General features: G+C 48.7%; 1 protein-coding gene across 1 annotated transcript; it reads right to left on the bottom strand.

The window, feature by feature from the left end:
- Positions 1-29: 29 nt before the first annotated feature.
- RS1 (retinoschisin 1) lies at positions 30-17488 on the bottom strand. The gene is made up of 6 exons (XM_080377157.1): positions 17261-17488; positions 9014-9039; positions 8598-8703; positions 3995-4136; positions 3658-3853; positions 30-2525 (listed from the first exon to the last, which is right to left on the bottom strand). Exons 1-6 carry the CDS (start codon positions 17388-17390, stop codon positions 2373-2375), a joined length of 753 nt encoding a protein of 250 aa, XP_080233283.1. The 5' UTR covers positions 17391-17488; the 3' UTR covers positions 30-2372.
- Positions 17489-19119: the final 1631 nt, after the last annotated feature.

Raw genomic sequence — 19119 nt, 5'->3', positions numbered from 1 at the left:
GGTTAGTTCCACCTTATTTATCACTGTACATTTCAATCTGGTAAACGGGTCTAGTGAGTTCTTTGAAGCTGGGAGGCTGGAAGAGTGATAGCACAGGTCCCTTCTACCTAGGCAAGTGTTTTCTCCCTCCAAGGTTTTATTATATGCTATTATATAAGATCAGTCATGTGAAGATACATAATTTAGTGTGGTGCCTTGGTGTATAATGGTGTGTGGTCCATCCATTCAGGCTGTGGATTAAGCCTGCGAGCTCTTCCAAATTATGCAGGAGCTCTTGGCCCTTGCCACAGGGTGTATTTCCAAAACCAGACAACTTAACCTGCAAAAACCTGGGCTGTGCGTGGGAGCTCTTCAGAGGCCAGTCACAGCCAAGGCTTTGAGCATAGCTACAGTCAAGCTTAACTGCTTTGGGGTGCTACAAAAAATCATCAGCTGGTGCCCAGTCCGTCCTTTCAGCCTTCAACCCCACCCCACCACCCCTCAGTCATGCAACAAAACAACAGCACCAAGCCTCCTGCCCTCTAGTCACCATCCGCCAGGACATGGAGCAGAGCTGCTCGTGCTACTTTTAGGGAAGGAGAGCAGTGTGTTAATGGGATGGCAACTGTGTCCAGGGCCTGGAAACGCTTCAGCTTTCAGCGTTGCTGTTACTAACTCAGGAGCTGTGGTGGCTGGTAGAGAGCTCTTGTCCCCCTGTTGTTGTATGTGCAGCGCCTCCAGGGAGGCTCTTACCCCACGCTGGTCCCACAGCTTGGCTGCATGGAGGACTTGGCTCAAGCTCAGTGGACCTACTCAGCAGAGCTTGCCTTAATTGATTACCATTAGAGAACCATGGAAATTCACCGATTTTCTACTAAGAAAATGTGTCCTTAGACCCATTTGTGGATAGGCAAAACTCATTTGGGGGGTGCAGGGGAAGCAAGGGAGTGATGGTGACCTCATGGGGACTGGTCTTTTCTACATCTCTGTAGACTTCACATTGTTTGTATAGTGAAGCAGAAGGTCTCAGACTCGCCAGAACAGCTTATTTTCCTGACAGCTGTTATTTGTCTCTATATACAGAAAAAAATGTGGCAGAGACATCTGCCCTCAAGAATGAAAAAAATGTGAAAAATTGCACAGACATCCAAAGACTTTTCTCATGGTTTTGGTCACATCTCATTTGGGTTTAGTCACATCTTAACTCCTGTCCTGCACACCGAGCATTTGCCTCTCTGCCCGTAGGGATCAGGAGAGGGCATGAGGCCGATGGCCTGCCGTGGTGCTGTTGTCTTCATGCCTCTCTGCTCTTCACTGAGGCAGTTCAGATGCCAGTGCCGTGACTCTTTGGGACGGATGCATGGATTGTTAAAAAATAGGGAAAAGGCTTCCAGTGCCTTGCCAGGTTTGTGCCACAAACGTGTGGAAAGCCAAACAGTGGCTGCTGCCCCAGAGCCCCCCGCAACCCTCTCACATGGGAGGTGTGGGGGCTGCAGTTCCCACCTGGGGCACGCTGAGCATTAGCTCCCAGGCAGAGGCAGGGACATGAGCTGTAGCACCCTGGCTGTCACCCCGGGGTGCATCACCAGAGCCTCCACTTGCCCCACATTACTCAGGCACTCAGCACCGCTGGGGATCGGGCCATGGAGATCAAGGCAGTTGATGAGAGCGAGTTCCTGTTCCTGTGCCCAAACACCCACAAGGAGTAAAGCACCCTGCGCTCCTCGGGACGTGTCTGTGCAAAACCAGAGAGTGTATGGGAGGGGGGTTGGCCATCCAGTGTGCAAGGGACCGATGCCTGTCCCAAAAACAGCCACAGCTGCTCAGGCCAGGAGGTGTTTTGAGAGTGTGAGAGGCAGGCAGGGCTCCTGGTACTGGAACAGACCAGATTTGGCCCAAAACCCTGTCCCAAGGATGGCAGAGACCAGCAGTAGGAGCATGAGGAAAAGCAGGGTAAGAGGTCTGCTCGGCATGAGAACTCTTGCTGGTCCTGGTGGGGTGGTGGGGGGTGCCCAAGCACAGACCTGCCCTCCCTGAGGGAATCCAGGCCCTGCCTTTGGACCCCTTCTGCATTTACTTCAGCTTCACAGCATTCCATGATGGTGATTTCCCCAACCTAACACCCAGGGCCAGAAGCACATCTCATGGGATCAAAGCCACAGCCACGATTCCTCCCACCTTCCCCGATGCGTGCCCCATAAACACTCGTCGGCTTTACAGCAGGGCTTAGCTTTATCACCAGGCATGGTGTGAAGCAACATTTTATTGAAGACAGCCCGTCCCTCTGCGGGCTGGGCATTTACACCGTGGGAATGCAGCCACAGCCGGCATCAACGGTGAGGCAGGGCGGCTGCACAGGTGGACACCTACACATCTATCCCAGGAGATGGTGCTCAGACACACTTGCCCAGGCACTCGAGGAGCTCCATGCGGATGGCGATGCGCACGTGCCAGCCCAGTGGGATGAGGCGGATGTAGCGGGCCACAATGGGTGGCCGCAGCAGGTTCTGCACTGAGGACGAGCGGTCTGAGTTGCCGTAGAAAACCTGTGGGGAGAGGTGTGGTCAGGTGGTTAGGGGGGCTGGAAATCCTGCCCCATGAGTTTGGGGTGCCTGTGCAGAACAGAGAGGAGGCTCTCTTGCCTCCACCCCCAAAATAGAAGACTTTAAAAGTAGCCAGATGTAGACAATTTTTGTCACATTGACTGGGTTTTTCTGAGTAAGTCACTTCCCCTGCATCATTCCTGCACTTTTTCTGATTAGGCTAGACTTAATCTCACCCTATTCTCTCTTACTTGCCCTCTCACACCAAGGTACCACACATCCAGAGTGAGCGTGGTTGACCTTGACTGTTTGTAGTTCATGAGCTGGGCTCCCAGACACACCAATATAGACAAAGAATGTATTTGGGGGCCCTTTCCACCATGCTGCCATTTCCATGGCCATGCTGCCACATCTCCTGCTGCCATGACCTGTGTTTTGGGGAAAGCTCAGCATCTCCCCAGGGCTGCAGGAACCAGTTACTTCAGTAAAGACACCAGAGCCTCCCATGCTGGGACAGGGCCATCCCCACAGATGGACACTGAGGACGCCTGGGAGGCAGCAGCTGTGGCAGCCCCCAGCTCAGCTGGGCTGCACAGGGACTGTAAGGTCTCCCCAGTGCAATTTTTTGCTTCAAACCCACCACTAAGTGCAGCATGAGAACAGTTCACTGGGTTGTGACTTCACTGGTTGCAGATTTTGTCTTGGGTTTTTCTGCATCATCGTTGTGCACTAGCCCTGGACTTAGGCAAAAGAAGGAGCCCCCGTTCCGCAGTGCCCAGCCGTGGCTGGCGTTGTGTGGCCACAGCTAGAAAGGGGTTTTATCATGGAGGTGCTGCCTCCCATGTGATGCCAGCTAATGCCTCCAAGCTTAATCCATACTCCATTATCATCATTAGGAAACATAAAAAAATTATTTTGTCCTTCTGCAGCTGGTCAGCATGGCACTTGCTCTTTCCACAGGGGGGATGCCCCCCTCTGTGCTACCCCCAGATGTGGCATGAGCACCGGGCCCCATCCACCCTGCTGCTCTCACAGGACCCCCCTCTTGGGGCACCCCCCACACCAAGACCTGATGTGTTCATGTCACCAAACAGACCACCCCTCCACCAGTGGTCAAAGTGCAAAGTCCACCAACCCGGTTGTTCCCAGTTTGGTCCTTGTAGTAAACCCAGTTGAGGTTTTCATCAGTGCGGTACTGCATACTGTACTTGGTCATCCACTCGTCAGCGTCACAGCGCCCTTGCGTGAGGATCCCCGAGATCACCTTCACCTCCTTCAGGTCAATCTGCAGCCACTGCCCGTTGTCCTGGTACTTGGAGAGCCACGCACACCTGGGGGGACACCACCAGCTCTGCTATGTCCTCTGCCACTGCCCTTCCAGGCAGACCCTCCTGCCCCCACGCTGCCAGGGGTCCCTGGCCCCCCCACCTGCCTGCCCACAGAGCTCCTCGGGGAGGCGTTTTTGGACTCACCCGAAGCCTTGGCCGTTGAGGCGGGCCTTGTTGGCTGTCCAGGAGGAGTACCAGCCCGTGTACTGCTCCGGGTTGGAGCAGCTTATCTGGTCGGGTGTGACAGCACCAGACTCAAAGCCCAGGGGCTTGTGGTAGGGGCACTCTGCAGAAGAAGAGAAAAAATACCTTAAGGGACATGAGTGGCTTTGTTTCCTGGGTGTGTTTGCACACTTGTCAACACCCCCTGTGGTTTCACTGCTCCCTCTCCTCCCTGGCCAGGTTACAGGGGATGCTCTTAAACCCAGACCAGAACCCCTGAAGTATTTGCTCTCCAGGGGCCATGGAGTCTTCATGTCTAACTCTTCTCTTGTGAGAATTTCTAACGCTTCTCTCTGTCTCAAACTTACTAAACCTGTGCTGCCTGCAGCATTTTGGAGAAAGGTTTTATTCAGATGTTGCAGTCCAAACCTCCTTCTTGCAAGCATGTGGAAGCAGGTCCAGACTGGATCCATCAAACTGGACCTAGCCTCCAGGCTGTCAGCTTCTGCCCGGTCCTTGAGAAATGTCTGGCACAGTTTTTCTTGCTGGGCTTTATCTTCTTCTGCTCCTCCATTCACTGTCTTGATTTACAGCCATGCCTGCACAGCAAAATAGCTGAGCCTGCTCTGATCATCCCTCCACAAGCACCCTCAGATGTTCTGCATTTTCTGCTATCTTTGCATCAGGAGATGGTCTTGCCTTGTGGAAAACCTGCGGGCACTCTGGTGCCAGTGCAGTGTAATGCTTGGCCCTGCCAAAGGCTCAGGGATGTCCGTCAGAGTGTTTGCTTTCAGATCTTCAGGCTATCAAACCTGACCCCGCAGCTGTCTTCTGCAATAGCGAGAAGCTCAGCAAGATTCCCGCTGGCTGTGAAACCACGTGGGCCAGAAACATTTATTCATCATTAAACTTTCTGTGGTGGGTCACCACACAGTGCTCTGGAAGGCAAGCCTTCAGTGATGCTGCCATGACTGTACCTTACCTGGCCCTAGTTCTGGGGTTTTTTTTGTTATGATCATTTTTTGTGGCATCAGGTTATCACTACGTATCTAGCTACACATGAAGGCGGCACTCACAAGCATCACATGGTGATTGCCTGGGCAAACATCTGTATCAAGGGCAGCACTTTCTAATTTTGCAGCCTGTGAAGCAGATGTGGTGGCCCCAAGGGTAACTCTGTCACGTTTTCTAGTTTAGCATAGTCTCATGGGTTTTGGCAATAAAGGAGCAAGTGAAGCTCTGTGCAGCTTCACTTGTGGGTAGGATGTTTCCTCACCTTAACCATGTCTGACTGACCAGTGTGGTGCCTCATGTTAAAAATGACTCACGTGGGAAGCATCAGTGGGTGCCCAGGGCCTGGCATCACCATGGTCTCCCTGGTGCAACGCCCCAGCACTGCAGCCACGCAGTCAATGTCTCATTAGCAAGTTCCACTAGGTCGATATCATATGCATCGATATCTCATTAACATATCTTGCTCAGCTGGTACCTCATTAACATGTTTTTCCCCATGGAAACACATAACTGCTGTCCTGCCTTCCTCCAGGCATGGAAACATCACAGTTTTCCACCACATTAAAGCCTTTGCTTCCTTTGTGCAAGAGAGCGGCTGGGCTGGGGTGGTCCCACATGTTTACTACTGGGCAGGCTTATCTCCAACACCACGCAACTTTACTTTTAGCAACACTAATCCACAGACCACACTATGGTGATGCAATTAGCGGGTCACCTTCTGGCACGTCTGGCTGCACCACTCACAGGGACCAGCAAATAGATGCCTGGTGCCCAGCCGGCCAAACCAGCTAAGCCATTTAACACTGTTACTGCTGACCTGGAGTAAACTTCTGCAGCAGCTGCAAGGCCAGTTGCTCCCCTCCGGCCATGCCAGAGACAGCTCAGCAACACCTCAGCATGCCTGCTCAGCATACCACCCCCAGGTAGCGGGGATGCTGGGCCACATCGCCATGGCTGGGCTGGGCAAGGAGAGTGCAAAGCCCCCCTGCCTGGGGAGAGAGACAGCTGGGAGATACAGTGAGAACATTCATTATTCAGGAGAACAGCCTTCATTAGTCAAGGAAGATGCATTCATTACTTAGCTACGTCATGCTGATGTGTGAGAGCACCCCACACACCTAGCCGGGAAACCTAGCGCTGCTCCTCTCACACACATCCCTCAGCCATGGACAGATCAACCAAACCTGCCACATCTCCTTTCCTTCCCTGCCCTCCAAAGGGCAATGGTTTTAAATGGAAAGAGGGTAGGTTTAGACTGGACATAAGGAAGAATTTTTTTATGATGTGGATGGTAAGCCACTGGAACAGGTCACCCAGAGAATTGTAGATGCCCCATTATTGGAAGCATTCAAGGTCAGGTTGGATGGGACTTTGAGCAACATGGTCTAGTGAAAGATGTCCCATGGCAGGGGAGTTAGACTAGATGATCTTCAAGGGTCCCTTCCAACCCAAACCACATTGTGATTCTGTGTTTCCTTGGTGCAAGTGACAGCAGAGTGGTACCAGGCTGTAGCAAGGCTTCAGATAGAGTATTGTACACTGTTAAGGTTAAACAGCAAGAAAACATGCAGTAGGACCAGACTGGCATGCCAGCTCTAGGTGCCAGTACGGAATCATGGTGAGAACTTCCCAAGCAGCTGGTTAGGGATGTCTGCTGGACCAGCTGCAATTCAGCATTGCCATAAGGCTCTGCGGCGTGTGTGAGCATGCCGATGCCACTCCTTGCACATGTCAGAAAGCAGGGGGATCCTATATGGTGACCTGGAGTGTGTGTTAACCTCTGATTGCCCAAAATATGCTTTACTGCAGTTTCACGCAAAGGGATAGTTACAGGTAGAGGATGTGCAGGTGCAGAGGGGCACCTTCCGAACGGAGAGAGACCCGGGCAAGGATGAAAGCACTGCAGGGCCCTGGCCATCACAGGTGGGCTTCATGATGATGCTGTGACAAAAAAGAGTTGTGGTGGCCAGCCCTTTGAAAGGGAGTGGTGAGCTTGAGCAGGGCCATGCCAGCTCAGACTCGTGTTTGGGGTCACGCATATGGGTTTCTTTCATAAGAGACTGGAGGAAACCCCCACAACAAGAGATATAAAGTGTCATCTCTGGAGCTCCTATAAGCAATTCCTCTGCATCACAGGGGCTGTCTCCAGCAAATGCTCTCTTCCTTTTCATACTTGCCCCAGCAGGCAGCCCTGTGGAGATCTCAGCTGCAGAAACTGGAAGGACAGAGCCTGAGAAGCCACGGTCCTTTACTGGGGATGTTTGGGGCTGCTCCACCCTGGGGGAAAGACACCATCCATGCAGAGCAAATGAATCCTCTCCTTGCAGCTTCTTTGGGCAGGGAAGAAGCCTGTGGGCAATGCTTAAGCTGGCTGAGCCCCAGGTGGACTTGGCCTCCACAGGAGCAGACTGCACAGAGGGAGAGCTCAGGGGAAGCAGATGGCCTGGCAAGGATGACTGGAAAGCCTCTGCTGCTTCTCAGCTCCCTCACACTGTGGGAGGGAAATCTGCAGGTCCAACACAAGTGTGGGATAGAAACGCCTGGGATTTTCCCCTCTTGTTTCTGTTTGTGTATGCCTGCAAGCTCTGCCAATGGTGTCGTGTCTTCTGGTCAATACACTTTTTTATTTGCCTCCTAGTCTGTCCTGGCTTCCACTCTGAGTTCTTCCAGGGTGATTCATTAAACCCCCTCCTCCTTCAGGGTAGCCGTGCCAAATGCTGAGCACTGCAGTGACAGCTTCCTCCATGTATCTCACCTGGGGAACCCAGGGGCAGCAAAACTCCCCTCAAGTTGTCGCATAGCCTCTTACAGGAGCTGGGAAGAGGTGGTTGCTAGCAGGCATGGAGCTGGTACCATTTTTGGCACTCAGCTCCAGAGGGGGTGAACACCTCTGAACATCTGCGTGACAGAGGCCTGCACGGGAATGCAGCTTCTGTGGGACACTTGAGCTAAACCTGAGGATCAGCTGGGCACCGGTAAGGCCTTGCTGGGGTAACACATCAGGGACAATGTAGCAGTTGCAGAGAATCATGACGAAAGAGCTTGATCAGAAACCTATAAAACATGATCTGTGAGGAATGGCTGAAGTAGATGGGCAGGGGCAGCCTAGAGAAATTGTGGTCTTTTACTGTTTAAAAATATGCTGCAAAGAAAGAACAAACTGTTTTCCTTGACCGCTGGAGAGTGAAGATGTCACAGGCTAAACTGCAGCAAGGGACAATGAGCCTAGGCGGTACAAAAAGTTTCCTACAGCAAATCCTGCACTCAGCAGTAGCTGCCCCACGCAGCTTCTGGGACCATCGGTGCCGAGGGCTGTGGGGACAGGGCAGTCAAGCAGCCACCAGTACCGGCCATCCTGGGTGCCCTCCCAAGGCCCAGGCACAGCCCCCACTGCGGCTGCCCCTCTGCCTGATGGTGCAGGGTTACCCTGCCACCTCCCACCGGCCCAGCTCCGGCAGCTGGGTCTGGAACAAGTACTGCCATAATGTGCCACCTCTGCATGCGGGGTGCAATGGGGGAAGCTGCTGAAGACCACCAGACAAACATGGCTAAAAGCACACTGGCCCATTACCTGGCATGCACTCTAAGCTGTTAGTCCCACTGGACCACACCGAGTTAGGACCTCCCTGGCAATCGCATTTGCACGCCTTGCTGTGCCACAGGTCCAGTCTCTCATCCTAAAGGGAAGGTAAAAAAACAGTAATAAATGACCATAGTCGTCAACAATAGTGGCATGAGGCTTAATCTGTGTCCTGAAACTTAAAACGTTTGTGTTTTCCTGGGCTGCCGCACCTTCTCTGAGCCTCTTTCTGTGTGGCAGCCTGGCATGAAACGTGGGATGACTCTCCCTTAGATTCAGAGGTCAGAGCACATGTCCTAGGCTTGGAGGGCCAGGTGCCATCCTTCCTTCTGCTCTGAGTCACTGAAGCCAGGCAGTGCTGGACCCCCAGCATTTACCTGGCAGCCAAACCAGCTGGAGAGACTTACCTCTCCTGGGGAGAGGGCCATCGCAGCTGTGTCAGCGGGCATGGAGGGAAGAAGAAAGAGAGAGATGTCAGAAACGAAGATGCTGCAAGCAAACATCAGGAAATGCAATGAACATTTTCTTCTGAGCTGGGGACAAATAAATCAAGGAAGCACTGGCAGAATCTACCATGTTTCCCCAAGCTGATTGCTGGGGGAAGTGAGAGGACGTGGGCAGGAACAGGGAACTGCGTGTGCCCATGTCAGTGCTACTACTCCACTGCGTGTTCTTTTTGATGACTTTGGCATCTTCTCTTTCTGATCAGATATGTCTGAAACATTTTGAGGAGAAACCCATGCCAGCCCCCTCAGCCTCTGCTAATACAGCTGATTTTGCCCCTATACCTTTTTTGCTGTCTTCCTGCCCCATGGTTTCCCTTTCCCATTTTGCCCTTAAAATGTGAGCTGATGAACCCCAAGGGTGAAATCCCATCCTGGTGCCACTGCAAATCCCCAGTGCCTTCAAAGGAGATGGGACATCCTGTGAGGTGCCTGGTCTGAGATCAATCTCTCTGGACCACATGGAGGAAAACAAAATTTAACTAGGACTTCCCAATCTATCTTACATACAAGACTCCTTTTGGTTTTTTTCTTTCTTATAGAAAACCAGTTGTGGCTGTAGAGGAAGAACGACTACTTTTGTAACATCTGACTTGTTTTGTCACCTGCTTGTCACTGAGCAATAGCTTTTTTATGAGCCCTTTCCTTGATGAAAGGGCTTTCCCACTGTGCAGTGAAGTCCAAAGTAGACTACATTCATAGCATCTGGACTGGCAGAATAGTGCCCACACAACTATGAATATAAAATATTTTAAAAATAGTCCATGGCCTCTGGTAACTCATCAACACAAGACAAATGTCAAACATCATGTTTTCAGTGCCAGCAGGGAATATGCAAACCACTAAGGACCAAGTTATTGAGCAGGTAAGAACTTGTGTACAGAAGCCGAGAAACCTACCATCTCCAAAAAGAGGTTTTGTGAATATAAAAATAGTATCTTTTCACCAAATGAATTAGACTCTGAATTATTCACTGAAATCTAGTTATGATTTATTCATTCATACACTGCCACTTTGCTGAGCCTAGGAAGCTCCAGCTAATGCTGGGAATTTACATCTCACATTTCTATAGCAAGTTTCATCTCAAAAGACTCACAAACACTGTGCAATTATAATCAGCTGAAATATAAACTATATACAAAGCTCTGTTTATTACTGAAATCCAACCGCTCCTTGGGTGTGACACTGAGCCTTAATGTATCAACAGTCTGAAAGAAAGACCCCAGAAAAGAACAAAATTATAAAGACTTTTTTAAAAAATTCCTTTCTTTAATGCAGAGATGGTCTTTTTTACTTCAGTGTCCCAGTGCAGCATTTCTGGCATCAGGAACGTACCACATTAACCCAAGGCATCAGCCCTGGCAGAAGTAAACAGTCTACAATAAAAAGATGTGGCTTTTAATCAGGGCCAGGAGGGAGGCAGGGGGCACCCAGACCCCATCAAGCTGAGCAGGAAAGCATGGATGCAAGTCTCTGGATCTGGGATCTTGGAAAGTGTATGCTGGGGGCCATGCACAACACCATGCTCCACAATTCCCCGAATAGATGTTACACAGCCAAGCCCTGTGACTCCATTGTGCAACGAGAAAACCAAGGTGGAGGTACAAGCCCAAGGCCACGTAGTACATTGCCACCTCCATGCTGTGCCACACGGGGCAAAGCAGGTCGACTGAAACGGGTGTGAAAGTGGTTCTAGTCAACACTGTCTGTTGTCAGATCAATATAATACAAACCAAGACTTTATCACCAATCAAATCTATATCATCTATGCCAATAAAAGCAATGTAGTACCTCTCCTGCCTGCTTGATGCTTTGTTTGATGATGATGATGGAGCAGCAGTGGCATGGGAGCCCGGCTGGCAGACACCTCTCCTGCCCCTTCATCCCAACGGCACAGTGGCTTTTCCCAGCAGGACAGGCGCCCTGCTCTGGGAGCACCAGCTGCAAGGGCTAGATTCATTACCCTGGGATTTGGGAGCCCAGCTCCCCACCCAGCGCAGCCCACCGTGGGTCCCCGCTGCCCAGCAATCACCGAGCAGGTCTGAGCTTGCAGGGTTGCAGGCTCGGCTCCTTCAGTCTGTAGGCATTCAAGTTTCATTTAGAGATGTGCATTCACTAGTTGTTTCTTAACCTCTTTATTTTTGTCTTTAGAAGACAAATTTTTGTGGAAAAAACTTTTGTGGGGTGTTGTCTATTTTCTTTACGGTGGTAAAATGCACTTTGGCCTGGCAATGTCCTCACAAGTTAAGTGGGGCCATGCAGAGGTGAAAGCCAAGGTGCTTGCACCCCTTTGCCTAAAACTTGCTCCCCTGAAGCACCCAAAGGTACCTTTAGGGGCTACAGAGAAAACCTGGTAAACAAACTAGCAAATTAATATACTTTGCATAGCAATAAAGTATTTGACTATATGTGCGTCGGGTCCATTTGTCCAGCATAAGGAAGACTGTGTTGTGGTGAAGCTTACTCTTGCACATTGTGTGCTTGTGGTGGGGAAAGGGGATGTGAATTACCAGGCTGATGTAGGGTATTGCTTTGGGTCCAGACTGAGCTCTTCAGCGTCCCTGCCTGCGTACAGGAAAGCCAAGGTCAAAATTTGGCATGTCATTGACACATGCAGCTGAAAATTCAGTGGCTGTGAGTGAAACAGCAGGAATGTAAGTAATACGTTTCAGGTCAGTGGGTGTATGGTAACACAAACTCAATCATCAGGAATAAATCCCCCTACCCAGGTCACCCCAGCATTGCTTGGGTGGCTGCACCCGGACAGTAATGCCTGCTCCTGAACTATGAGAGCAGCTTTTAGGGTTTTTAGGCTCGTCTGCCAGGAGACATCACTACAAATCTGTGAATTTCAAGCACAAAAGCCCTTTTTTCAATGCCATGTGTTACTGAGTCAGCCCTGCAACATGCAGTGGTGCAAAGACAGTGCCAGGGCAGGGGCACCGGCGTGCAGCCCCTCTGGTTGTCTCTGCTGGGCTGGGGGCCTCCACCCCTTGCTACATGGCTCGCTGGTTCAAACATCTCAAATAGGAGGTCAGCTTTGCCTTTTTGAGCTAGAAGAGGTTAACTGCTAAGGGCTTGCTCCCATGCCTGGCTCAGCCATCCCACCACCCGCAGCCACAGCCTGCGGCACAGGGGAGCAGCAGCCTTGCCTTGGGGTAGGTATAGCATCAGATGGGCCAAGGGTCCTGCCTGGGCAGCACAGCCTGATAACCTCTGGTGTCGGGAGAGGAAAAGAGAGGAAAAGATGCCCTTGCCTGCAGTCGGCCAGAAAAAAGTAGTAATTGATATATTGGTGTGTTTACAACTGTGACGGGCCCTGTCCTACAAAGGAAATGAAGAGGAAAGCTGGCTGCCAATAATCTAAAAATGTGATGGCCAGCATGCTTTTATAGTGAGTGTGTTTGCCTTCAAGGAAGGTTACAAAGATAATTGGTAATTGTAGGTCAGACAGAACGAATTGCTGCAATTCATGGGAGAGTCATAAGTCCTGCATAGCTTCCGGGGGCTGTTGTTTTAAAAGTACAGGACTGAAAAAAAACCAACCCAAACCCAAACCATTAAGAGCCCTATTTACAGCCCCCTGGGACATTCAGCAAACCAACAGTTCAGTGAAATAAATTATTATCTGTGCATGTTTGTGAGAGGCTGGGAGATAAGGCATGTGCCTTTCCTGTCCTGTCCCACCCTGCAGCACAGCATGTCCCACGCAGCACCGTGCACAAATGCCACCCCGTAGCACAGGATTTGGGGACTGGGGGCTTGGGCAAGCAGCAGGGGGTGATTTTGTGTCAAAACACCCGTCATGGTGGAGCTGGGCTGGAGCACGGGCCCTGGCATGGCTGCACTCAGCACCTGCTGCTGACCAGGATGGAGGGGAGAGATACCCCAGAGACTGGACCAGGTTTGAGGGACAAGGGAAAGAGCTAGCAGAGGCAGTCCTGGGATGGAGGGAACACAGATTTCCCAAGGTGGAAGTATGACAAAGCAGCAGTTGCAACTTGGGGCTAGCTGGGGAAAGGAAATAGCAAGCAGTAGCAAGTAAACTCAGCTGCTGGCATTTTAATGACAGGAACAGGTGACTGAGTGTCTCAGAAAGTTTGTGGTTATTGCACAGTTAAACAACAGAAAGAAAGGAGGAAGGTAAATATGGGCAGAAGTAACACCGCCAAAGGCTGAGCACATTTCAATAAGGTCAGCTCTGAGAAATCATATTGAATATCCTGACCATCAAGCCACGGCAGCTAGCCATCTTTTTTTTAATGTGGCTAGAATTAATGGCAGATGTACAAGCATGAGAAAGCACATTATAAAATAAACCAAGGAAATAAAATATAACACAGAATAAATGTCAGTCACTCAATTTACTAGAGTAAGTTCACATAAACTTGGTAATTGCAGGCAAAATATGTGAAAAATGTTAATGACTATTTATTGACTTTACAATTTAGGTGGTCTAGAAGCTTCAGCTGAAAATTAGTTAATTTTGCCCCTCATTTCTGTAAGAAACTTAGCAGTTTAACAGAGCTCAGGGAGACAAGCAAAATTATTTTCTCTTCTTTTCTCTCAGTGGAGAGCACTCCCCCTGTGATGCAGCGCTTTCCCAGTGTGGTGCATAGCTAGTCACCTGCTTCCCTTATGCACATGTGGGCCATGGGGCAGGAGAAAGGAAAACAGCTTTAAAAGCAGAAAAATGTGACTGGAGCTGTCACAGAAATGAAAAGAGGTGACTGGAATGAATAGCACTGGTTTTATCACATTTACTGAAAGGCACACCATTGCAAGTCCCTGTTTTCCTTGAGCACCACATTAGAGACCCTCAGGAACAGAGTTAGGTGAGGTGGTCTGTAAGCAACACAGAGGGTCAAGACACTGAAAAAAGCATTGTGGCACCTCTGTGCCTATAGGGGTGCCAGTCTGTGGGTTGCTATATTATTAAGCTATGCTATTTTTACATCCCAACCCTGGAAATCGTGCCAGGCAAGGGAGGTGACTCACATCAGGCTGCACCAGCCTCGGCAGCAAGGTGCATTTGGAGAACCTGCTACATCCCAGGCCACCATCACATGTGGCATTTTCCCCATCTCTCCTTGCCCCTGCACCAGTGGCAATGGTCCCAGGGACCCCTGCTGCAGCCATGACCAGTCCCCAGGTCCCCTCAGCAGATATAGCCCCCTCAGTCAGTCACTTCATGGTTGCTTTTGCTGTTTTTCCCCCAGGGCTTTTTCCGTGGCCATGCTAAGCAGGCTCCATGGGACCATGTCGTGCAAACAGTGCCTTTATTTCTAAAAAGTGCAGGCTGTAAATGGTCCTTGGGAGCTATGTTGGCAGGCAGAGACCCCCAGGGCACATGCAGGTCTGTGTCCGCCAAAAGATCTTGGAAGCCAGGCTAGCCTGGTGAAAGCAGGGTGTTCAGCCAGGGGCTCCCAACACCTAAAGCCACATTGGCCCAAATGCTCAGCCTGTTTCCCTTGTAGATGATGATATTCTGGCCCTGGCACTCCCCAGGAGGGCACCACTGCCCTGGCACACATCAGCCTGTGAGGACTGATCTCTGTTGATCACTGACAGGCACTGTCAGGGCCAGAGGACCAGCACCAGCATCAGTCTGCAAAGGGGAGAGAGCCCATACTTCATGTTAAGCTCCTCTCTCATGCTGTAACACAGCTGCTGTTTTCCTCATTCATTTTGTGAGTATTGTTCATGATTTTATTATTTTTCATTTCCATTTAATTTTCTTTATTTTAATTACTCTTATTTGGTTTGCATTTTCATTCATTTGAATTGTGTCTTACTTAATATTTACTGGTGTTTATCTAGAAGTGATAAACCCCATAGTTAAATAATGACAATTATACCTATTAATTTGTATTAATTTCTCTTTTATGCCTGCTGTCTTCATAATGTTTCCACACAATTTTTGAAGTTGTGAAAATATTTGAAAAAAAGTACATAATTTGAAAAAAATCAGCCTTTCCCTTTTTCTTCTTAAGAGACGTATATCTTTTTTCCCAAAGTGTTCCTCTGAAAACTTTTGGCAATTTCTGATCTTATTGACATGTTCCTTCCTGCTTAGAGCTATGCAGAACATTACCTGCATAGTAATTTCATTAGATGTATCAATTATGCCAAAGGGTGGCACTAAAGATGTTATTTACTATGATCCAAAGGAGGGTTTGGGCCTTTGATTTTGGGTTTTTGTTGTTGTTTTTTTTTTCTTTTTTCCAAAGCTCCAAAAAACAGAGAGAGAAAAAAAGAAATCCACTCTTTAAACTGCTGAGATGTGCTTATTCCCCAGTGTGTAGTGAGCATGGATAGAGTAATGCAGCACAGGCATGTCACAATCAATGTGCTAAAAGCATATCCATGTCAATCCAGGGCTCGGGGTGCTCCCCCTCACCATATGGAGGGGGCCCAGCAGCTGCTGTGGCTCTTGACGCAGGAGCCTGCCTGCTGCACCATATGCTACTGCTGCTGCGGTGGTGTCCCCAGCAAACACAAGCCCAGCCAAGGCGTGGGGGCTGGGGGTGCTCCTCTAAGCCACTTGCTCTGCCAGAGAAAATAAGCTAAGGAGCTTATCACTGGCATCAGGGCACGTGGCTCAGAGGACTGACCTGGCAGCACCTTCCCTGTGGTGGGCGAGGCAGGAGTGTGAGGGGGACCTGGGCAAAGGGTCGCTGCTTGCTCTTTATCTGGAAGAGGATATTTAGATCATGAAGCAGAGAAAAAGTGTAAATTAACAAAACCAGTAAATTAAGAAAATAAATCAAATTCTGAGGGAGTGATGCATGGAAAGTGATCCTGCAAGTAATATTTCACTGCAGGCTCTCCAAAAATATCCTGATGTGTGGGTGTCTATTAAAAGCAAGCTGTGTCTGGGATTCAGAGCAAGGTATGAACTCATTCCAAGGGCTAATTGCAGTTATGCCACCCATTGGGAAAAAAAAAATTCTGGACTCCGGATAAAAACAGCCTTCCAAGAAGCTCAGGCACCAGTAACCTTCCCATGTGAAACAAAGGAGAGTGGAGAGATAAGGTATGAGGAGAATGAACAAATATTTGCCCGAAGATTAAAAGGAAGACCTATTAATTAGACAAAACAAGGGACAGCCAAGCATAACAGGGTGAAGTGAAGGCATGGCTAGTTGAGGAAAACTTTCCTATCCGTGAAATTTGGTAGACCAAGGTATTCAATGGAAAGAGAGAAGGATGAAAAAACCTAGACAAAGCCAAACACTGAGTATTCAACTTCCATGGGGGAAAAGCCGGACTGTCTGATGAATCTGTCCCACACTCTGACAGATCATACCCTATTCACACATTAATGTAGTAATCACACACTCTATATACACAAAACGTAGATATTGCCCAGCACTTAGCAAGAACAACCCCAGCCTTGTTTAAGATAATAGTATCTTCACCTTTGGCTTCAATGAAGCCAGAAGTTCAAACACAACCCAGAAAATTTATCTCCTCGTTCCCCAGCTGGGTTACTTAAAATGGAAGGAGATCGTGACCCTGAATTATCTGGCCTCCTATAGATGCTGCTTACCTGCTTTCATTGCTACTTTTCTGAAAAGTAAATTTGACAAAGCCTCAAAACTGATAAATACTTTTCCCATTTTCTTGATTTATGATTGTTTTTTGTTCCTAAAGTGCTTTTGATTGTCTTTTCCAGGCCAAAATACCTGAAAGAGCCTTTAAAAAAAGGAAGGTCTTGATCAGCAATGTGTTGCTGCTAGAGAAAATGATCAGGTTTTGATTAATGAAGGACCAGTCTTTCATGTTATACTGTACCTCATTTTTCAAATCAGCATTATTATTTACACACTGGCTCAGCTGCACTACAATTTTCTTTGCAAATTCATATTTTGACAAATTATATGGCAATTTTTTTACACTGCAATTATTTTGTGAAACAGTTTTACTACTGAATATTCATAGAGCTGTAAGAACGCTGCTCACTCATGTACATAAATTACAAATCTCCTCCACAATTTTGCCTTTCCCCAAATTATTATGCTTCCATGAGAATGTAAAGAAGAGCTTGTTCTGTACCCTACAGCCCCTGGCAGAAGAAAGAAGCATGGATGAAACAAGAAATGCAAAGAGGGACATCGGAAAGTGCCTCTCAGGAGGCAAAGTGCGTACCTTTGTACCAGAAAAGAAGAGACAGCAGGACGCTTCCCATCTTGAACCGCATCTTTTCCTTCCTCTTTTGGGAATAGCTCCTTAGCGTGCTGCTTGGCTTGCTGGGAAGGCATGAGATTAACTTAAGCATTGCCTAAGCACCTTACTCCTCCATTCTCATGATTTTATCAAGCACCATCAAGCCAACCACACAAGTATTACTGTCAAGCTTCAGCATAGAGGATGTGTCACATGTAACAGTTTTTAAAAGATAAAAAGCACTGAGGTACTGACACTGAGTGCAAATCTGATTGTGTATGCAGACATATGTACAAATAAACAAGCATATACCTACCTAGAAACCGCATATACCCTCACAGAAATGCAGATGCCTAATACTTATAAATAAATGTCATATATATTGTCTATTTTATATAGTATGTATTCATTATCTTCCACCCCAATTATTTACCTCTACACTATCAATGCCTTTCCTAATAATAGCTGTGTGTAGAAATCTGCCCTGGCCTTACTGCTCTTTCAGTCACCTAATTGCAAGGGGCTGAAAACTGCAATTAGTAGATCAAATGGAAATAGCACATTTCAGTTGTTTACTTGCTGAGCTGTAAAAATCTCAAATGAAAAAAGTAAACCTCCCTTTGCTAACAGTTCTACCTATAGTATCGTCTCAACCAATTTACATCAAAGAGAGTTACACATTTGATTTTAAAATGACTGAAAGATTCAAGACAACAACAGACTGCTAGTCTTGCCAGTGGATCTTACACCCGTTCCTCCAATCTCTGTAAATTACGTGCAATTAGCAGTGAATTTTTAATGGAGGTTTTTGAAAGCAATTGCTTCAGAAGCAGCTTTCTTTGTTTCCGAAAATCTCAGATTGCATGCTCAGGGAATAGATTAAAGTGCTGCATAGAATGTGTAGGCTGCTATTGAATTAAGCTCGACCTGTCTCTAGTCTTCTGGTCTACATTCATTCAAAAAATACTGCACAAACAGGGATGCTGACTCTTCAGAAACAGTCTCCTGGGCAGGATTCATCTCACCTGCCTTTGCATACCCACACATTTGGAATGCCCCATAAATGGGATGTCAGGTACCACATCCCTCTGCAGTTGCACCTCCAGCACCGATAGATCCCAGCCTCGTCAGGGCATGCAACATAGATGGGACAAGTTTCCTGCCAAGGAGGCTCAATGCTTTGCTCAGCCTCGAGCAGTTTAAAACCTTCTCAACACAACACTTTTCCCATTTTAATCTACCCTGGGGGAGAGGCAGGTTATTGCAGGCAGATATCCCTTCATGGACATGGCCATCCTGCTTCGTGGACCTGGGCCAGCTCACCACAAACACTGGGGAGTGCCAATGCATGGCAGGACAAGCAAGCAGCGTGGCTCATCCTAGGCACTAGGAAAGGAGTAATTTTCCTAAGGGGAGGAGGATGCTCCTGTTTTTTTCTCAGAGGCCTCACACTCATATGCAGCACCCCTCTTGGGGCAGCAAGACCCACCAGAAGGTCCAGCCAGGGGGTGAACAAATGTAAGCCTCATTGAGGGTACCAGGGCAGCCTCTGGGCATCCGCTGCAGCGCAGCATCTTTACTCCAGGCTCTTTGTAGTATCTGGGCAATGCTCGCTCTCTCCCTGTCTTTGCTGACCGGTCCAAAATGGGCTGCCACAGAGCCACAGACTTCCAGAGCTGCTGAAGACACTCGGATATCTATTCCCTCTCTGCACTGATGAACACTTGGTATCTAAATCCCATGGGCCTGAAAATCTCAGCTTAAAAATCCCTAAATACCTTCATCCACATATCTCTTGGAAAACCAGACCAGGGCTTCAGCCTCTCACCATATGGTCTCAT

The sequence above is a fragment of the Falco punctatus genome (assembly GCF_963210335.1).
Source record: "Falco punctatus genome assembly, chromosome: 2".
NCBI lineage: Eukaryota > Metazoa > Chordata > Aves > Falconiformes > Falconidae > Falco > Falco punctatus.
This window is presented reverse-complemented; position numbering and strand designations above follow the sequence as displayed.